Source organism: Babylonia areolata, chromosome 13 (assembly GCF_041734735.1).
Source record: "Babylonia areolata isolate BAREFJ2019XMU chromosome 13, ASM4173473v1, whole genome shotgun sequence".
NCBI classification, from domain to species: Eukaryota; Metazoa; Mollusca; class Gastropoda; order Neogastropoda; family Buccinidae; genus Babylonia; species Babylonia areolata.
In genome coordinates, this window is record NC_134888.1 from 1,456,714 (window position 1) to 1,464,213 (window position 7,500).

Here is a 7,500-nt window from a genome sequence, read left to right on the forward strand (position 1 = left end):
CTGTGTTTGGGATACTCAGTTCTCTTGGAGAGGGAATCTTTCTGCAAGAATATCAGCATTGCTTTGAGAGATAATTTTCAAAATCTATGGAGACATGCTCTAGAGGCGAGTAGTAAATGTTTGTTTTATCGCAAAAGTGGATTTGGTGGAGAAAAATATATAAGTTAATTAAATACATTTGCATGCACTCAGTACAAGGCCTGACTTGCCCGCTAGGTTTGTGCCGCTGGTCAGGAAACAGCCTAGTAGATGTGGTGTAGCGCATATGTGATCTTCCCAACGCAGTGACGCCTCCTTGAGAAACTGTAAAAGATGGCCTAACCTAAGATATATTGGGGGGAAAAAAGAAGAAGAAAAAAAAGAAATAAAATAAAGACAGGTTCCATGAAAGTAGGCGAGCTCATTTTCAGGAAGTGACGTAATTTTTGATTTGTTATCCTCGCCAAGAAGAACAGGAAGGTCGTGTTCAGGAAATGACGTGTTTTTTTGATTTGTGATGCACGAAGGAAAAAAAAAAAGGAGAAAAAAAAAGACAAAAAAAGACCAGAGTACTTTTTATGCTAAACAAAGCTGCGATTTACTGGCCTTCCGTCAGTTAATCACAGTCCTTCATATATCTCCTCCAAACGTTCCATTTCCATGCAGTCTCTCCATGACCGTCAGTTAATCACAGTCCTTCATATATCTCCTCCAAACGTTCCATTTCCATGCAGTCTCTCCATGATTCAGGCACTCTGATCCGTATTTGTGTAGTATAGTCTATCACTCTATGGATCCAAATCAATTTCTTCCACGTGTGTGTGTGTGTGTGTGTGTGTTATGTCCGACTAGCCTTGTTATTGTAAAGCGCCATGTGAATGTGTCACGGACCAGCCCAACCTTTCGTTGCTGCGGAAGTATAGGCGGAAGTGCGAGCGATTTAGTATGGCTCAGTGGCCGGTGAAAGTGGTGTTAGTTCCGATGGTTGGGAGTTCGAATCCCAGTTTCTCTACATCATGTTTTCTGACATGTTCTTGGTTTGGTAAAAGCGTGTGTCTGCACACTCGTTTTACCTGTGTAAGAGTTGTGCAGCACGTGCACACACCGCTCTGTAGGAGCGAGAGGGCTCTTGTCACATTGGCATGACTGCAACTGCAGTGCAGTGCGTGCAATGTGTGTTTTGGCCGGTTAGCGTGCCAAGTGCAGAACTCGCGCTCACCTGCCGTTTACCTGGCTGCAGCTGACTGTGATTAGGTGTGACTTGACTCTGAGACGTCAGAGAGGGCGGACCTTGTGGCAGAGGCCCGGAAGGCTGATGGAGAGGAATTCTTGGCCAGCCAGAACCTCTGCCTGATTTTTAGCAAGCCGGTGAGCAGAGGCTGCAGTGCCCGGCTGAAGGTCCCACCCAAGTCACCACCTTCGCCCATCACAAGCTGTCGTGAGCTTGTTTGCTTGTTTGTCAAGTAGCGGCAAATCGACTGCTCTGCTGTCCCAGCTCCGAGGTCGCCCCTCGGGGTCTTCCACCTGAGGAGCCGAGCGCTGACACGAAACCCTGGGGTCGCACCCTGGGGATCCAGATCGTCCCTCGGCGTCGACCTTCGACCGCAGCCTGCCCTGCTTGCCGCGACCTCCCGGACTCATCTGGTGGGGTGCTCTGTGGGTGAGCTGGACGTCGAGGGAGAGATTGTAGTCAGTGTTCGACTCTCAGCCTGGAGCAGGGATTTTTCAGTCCGTCAACGAGTGACAGATGAGTTAAATGAACATTGCCGCTTGTGCAGTGAATGTGCGAGTGTGTATGTGCTTGGTTCGTTTTTCTTTCGTTTCTTGATTTTGTCCCGGTGGGGGTTAAAGGTGGGTTAAGGAGGGGTGGTTTGGAGTTAGGTGGGAGCGAGGGTTTGGGTTTGGGGATAGCTTAGGAAGTAGGTCCTGTACCCATATGTGTGTGATTGTGTGAATAAAAGTTGTAAAATCGTACACGGATTTCTGCGTCCTTCTTGGGAGTGTGTGTTGCGCGGTGTCGACCCTAAAAGTCCACGTCTCCTGACTTTTGGGCTTGCCCAGATTTCTGGAGTGTGTGACAGAATGCATCATCATCATCAAGTCATCATCATCACAACAACAACAACAATAATTATAACAATAATGATGATGCTAATAATAATAACAATGATGATGACGATGATACTACTACTACTACTACTAATGGTAAATAATAATAATAATAATTATTATTATTATTAATAATAATAATTATTATTATTGTTGTTGTTGTTATCGTCACTATTTGTCAATAATTACGATAATAATAATAATAATAATAATAATAATAATGATGATGATGATGACAATAATAATAATAATAATATATCATCATCATCATCATTATCATTATTGTTGTTGTTGATGATGATGATGATGAAATTATTCATTACTAAAAACTCATCTTTTTAAAAACCTATCTATAAGCACTCTCAGCTTCCTTGTTCTCCAACACCACCCATGTCAGCTCACTTTGGATGTATGTAGAGGGGGAGGGGGAGAGCGTGTTTGTGTGTGGGGAGGGGTCGGGGGGTCGGGGGATGGGGGGGGCGGGGGGGTTGAGAAAGAGTGGTCATGAATGATTTATCATGAAACTTGTGATATCTTTCTTTCATGTGAAGCGTCCTGAGCTCTTAGAGAAAAAGGGGGCGCTATATAAATGTACATTATTATTATTATTATTATTAGTAGTAGTAGTAGTAGTAGTAGTAGTAGTAGTCGCATTGATGGGAAGGGGACAGTGCAAGGCACGGCAGAAAATAAAAAGCATACTGCAACACATAGGATCGATGTTTATCTATACCAACGCTCTTTTATGCAGTCTGCACTCCTCAACATCACATGGAAACGAAATCACACACACACACACACACACACACACACACACACACACACACACACACACACACGCACGCACGCACGTACGCGCGCACGCATACACACACACTGACACAAACACACACACACATACATGAACAGGCAAAGGCACACACAAGCACACACACACACACACACACACACACACACACACACACACACACACACACACACACACACACACACACACACACACTGATACAAACACAAACACACACTCACACAACAGAAAATTGGATACCTAATTATGATGTACATTGATTTCTTGGGACACCTCATTTTATAAGGAGATCCTCATTTTCTTAACATTTTGAAACTGACTGGTTTTCTGCCCACTGTATAGTTCATTTTGCTCAAACATTCTGAGCAGCTTGTTGGTTTTATGCTCAGATTAGGAATCTGCTAATCGAAAAAAAAAAAAAAATTAAAGGAAAACACACACCGTTGAATAACGCAGACGTGTAGCGTATATGGACTAGTTCGCACGCTTTGACAGTTTGGTACTTCGAAACTTCAAGCCTCTGATGTGAATTTCTTCGTGAAATTCATGTTCCAGCACATCCTCTGTTAGTTCCAGGCTGTGTGTTTGTATCGCTAGATTCTGTGCGATTCGAAAGGGGAACATGATAATGATGATGATAATTATCTATAGACAACAGTGAACGTGAATTATAATCTTTTCAAACTATTGGCATAAGTCCCGGAAACGTGCTTAAAAGATAATGAATATTGTCTCTACTCTGTCACATTGCGTTTATATATATATATTTTTTTTTTTTTTGCAAATGTTTATGAGATGAGATGATATTATGACAAGAGATTGAAAAAAAAATCAGATTTGATCATTATATACTATATCACATCGCATTGCATCGTAATATATGGTATTGTATTGTATTGTATTGTATTGTATTGTATTGTATTGCAGATCGTTTTCTTTTCAATCACCAAAGACGTGGAACAAGCTCCCTGATAACCTCCGTCATTCTGATTCCCTCGCATCTTTTAAATCTCGTCTCAAAACTCACCTTTTCCCTCAGCAATAAGTTCAATTGTGGCAGGTCCACTTCCTTTGCGTTAGCTGTGCTTGACGATGTGTGTATACATATGTATGTGTACATAACTACATGCATGTATATGAATGTGTATTGTGTGTGCGTGTGTTTATGTAAGTTTGTGCCTGCCTATGTGTGCGTATGTGTTAGGGTAGCTGTTAGATACACATGAATGTTAATATAAGAGTCCATTATTATCATTATTATTATTGTATTGTATTGCGTTGCATTGCATCAGTCGTGTTGAATCGAATCTATTGAATGGCATCATATTGTATTTTAGTGTACTGTAATTTAAAAAAATAGATAAATATTTTATTCGAGTTTAACATTTAATACATACAGACGGACATACAAAACCAACATCTGAAATCAACAATATTTGCCACTGTGCACCACCTAAACTGCAAATCAGGAAAACAACACAACACTGTCTTCATACAGAGAAAAAACAAACAAAAAAGTCACATGCACTGTATAAAACAAAGAAATAAATGAAAGAAAAAAGAAACTAAATAAAAGAACCAATGTTACATTCGTGGTTCTTTCCTCCTCCTCGTTGCCTTCAATCATTTTTATGTATGGGTACCATTTTCTGGAAAATGCTATGGACATCATTACCATCGAGTGTACTGTAATGTGGTGCTTACATAAGAGACAGTATAAAGGAAGAGAGTGCTTCTGGCATTTTGGCTCAAACTCCTCGACTGATATATGCCTTTTCATCAATCAAAATGAAACTTGTCATGTAATGTATTTGTATTTCTTTTTATCACAGCAAATTCGGACTGCTCTCCGCAGGGAGAGCTCGTCGCTATACTACAGTGTGCCAGGAACAACCCTTTTGTTGCCGTGGGTTCTTTTACGTGCGCTAAGTGCATGCTGCACAAGGTCTAGTGGAGGGGGAGAAAATATCGGCGGCTGAGCCGTGATTCGAACCAGCGTTGCTCAGATTCTCTCGCTTCCTGGGCGGACGCGTTACCTCTAGGCCATCACTCCACATGTAAAACATCCGACATAATTTTCAATCCGTCCGGTTAGCTCTCTGTGGATGACTGGACGTGACACGCACTTTGGGGCGCATATTTCTCGTCTGATCTATGTCTTTTTCTAATAAAAAAGAATCAAGTATTTTATAGGATGTAAAAACACCCGCCTCCGATATGAATTTCAAACCCGTCATTTTAGCGTACTGTCGGGGACATGAAAAGTCTGTACCAAAAATGTGTCATCGTTCAACCTCCCGAGGCTAGGCACAAAAACACATGTTGAGATCGTTTCTGTCATTTATTTTTTTTTTCTCTCTCTCTCTCTCTCTCTCTCTCTCTCTCTCTCTCTCTCTCTCTCTCTCTCTTTTTGCCACGAATCTCTCTCACACAGAACGGGAGTGAATCATCTTCCGAGGGGAAGGGGAGGGGGTGCGGTGGGAGGGGGGGGGGGGGGGGGGGGGGGGGAGGAGGAAGAAATCCACGCCCATTCCTTTGTTATCTTTCTTCTTCTTCTTCTTCTTCTTTTATTAAAAAAAATTTAATGTGTGTGTTTCAACTCATGAAAGAAAAAACAAAACTGGTTTTGCAGCAGGGAAAAATTGATTGTCATTTGTTACTCTAATGTCGAAAGAACATAGGGATTGATAAAGTTCTCATAATTATATACAAGAACTTGGACAGCCGTTTTTTTTTCTCACTCTTAAATTCTTGACTCTGGTGAAACTTTGTGTTTGGAGAGCGATATTTCTCTTTCCGCCTTAAAAAAAAAAGAGAGTAAATTTTAGCCTACATTTTTTTTTGGATAACAGCAATAAGAACATTCATTAAATATGACGACCACGAGCCCAAAGCTAAAAGAAAAAAAAATCAGAAGATGATTTCATCCTTTTTTGGAGTCCATTGCAATGTCTGGCTCACAATGTAACCCCTCAAAAGTACATGATCCCAAAATAACAGGTCAATTAAAACCTTCTGACTAATCAACCTTCCCAAACAGAAAACCGCAATGTTAGTAAGAGTAAGTAAGTAAGTGATCAGTATCAGTATCAGTAGCTCAAGAAGGCGTCACTGCGTTCGGTCAAATCCATATACGTTACACCACATCTGCTAAGCCAGTGCCTGACCAGCAGCGTAACCCAACGCGCTTAGTCAGGCCTTGAGAAAAATAAGATAAAATAAAATAGAATAAGGTAACAAATAACAAAAATAAATAAATAAATAATAAAATATAATAAAATAACAAGAAATAATCATAATTAAAAAACTCAATAAATAAATATAAGAATAAATAAATAAATAAATAGTAAGTAACTGAGCCAGCAAGTGAGTTAGTAAATAAATAAATAAACAAGCAAGCAAGCAAATATAACATTCTGACCAACCAAGTGATTGAGTGAATAAGTAAACACATCATTCTGGCTAACCATGTGAGTGAGTAAGGAAGGAAGGAAGAGAGGAAGGAAGGAAGGAACTTGGAAGGAAAGAAAGAAGGAAGGAAGGAAAGAAGGAAGGAGGGAAGGAAGGAAAGAACTTGGAAGGAAAGAAGGAAGGAAGGAAGGAGGGAGGGAAGGAAGGAAGGAAGGAAGGAAAGAACTTGGAAGGAAGGAAGAGATTGAAGGAAGGGAAGAAGGAAGGAAGGAACTTGGAAGGAAGGAAGGAAGAGATGGAAGGAAGGAAAGAAGGAAGGAAAGAAGGAAGGAAAGAAGGAAGGAAAGAAGGAAGGAAGGAAGAGATGGAAGGAAGGAAAGAAGGAAGGAAGGACACTGCAATCTGACTAACCAAATAAACAAGCAAGCATTCAAGCAAAGAAGCAATTAAGTGGGTGAGTAAGTTAACGAATAAACCAGTAACTGACTGATTGACTGACTAGCTGGCTGACTGGATTTTTTGATTCGCTTGTTTCAGATCTTCTCCTTGAAGCTATCCAGTCCTTGGATAATTCTTGGGGAGCTCAGTTTGGTATCAGCCAGGACTGAACTAGATCACGCGACAACTGTGACTGCCTTCACTGCATGGATTCATACAGGAAGCAGACCACTGGCATAAGGAATACGAATAAAGGTGTATGGATTTCGGTTCACCAGGGTCTATAGGCCTTCTACCATCATCGAGCGACACTCCGAAGCTGCTCAAGTTCGCCAGAAGAATGGTTCCGTCGGAGTAAGACCACATGGACTTTCATCTCTCTCCTCTCAAGTTCGGGTTCGGATTTTAGGAGTTTGTATCCAACCATCTTCGTTCTCATGTCTGGGAAATAAGAGAAGAAGGAAAAGGAAGAGATTTTTTTTGTTTTTTGTTTTTTTGTTTTTTGTTTTTTGTTTTGTTTTACCAACAATTCCAATAGGCTCCTTCCTCCATCTTCGCTTTTTTTGACGAGTGAGGGAGACTACCCTCTGTGTCTCCCGGAGAGAAGATGATGTCGAGTGGTGTCCCTTTGTTGGCGCTTGCAGTTTGGGTCGTTGTGGTGGATGGGCGTGATTTGAAGGTCAGTGTGTTTATTTGTTTTAGATTATTTTTCATATTCATTTTAGGTGGGGTTTTTTTTCTATCTGGTTGTGAAA

At 41.1% G+C, this 7,500-nt stretch overlaps 1 protein-coding gene across 1 annotated transcript in view; it reads left to right on the forward strand.

Moving 5' to 3' along the window:
* LOC143288967 (uncharacterized) overlaps nucleotides 1-7,500 on the forward strand; it is a 95,554-nt gene that overhangs the window by 40,515 nt on the left and 47,539 nt on the right. Inside the window, exon 2 of the mRNA XM_076597666.1 lies at nucleotides 6,845-7,424. Within this exon, the coding sequence (XP_076453781.1) occupies nucleotides 7,353-7,424 (72 nt within the window). The 5' untranslated portion in view covers nucleotides 6,845-7,352. The remainder of the gene's footprint in view (nucleotides 1-6,844; nucleotides 7,425-7,500) is intronic.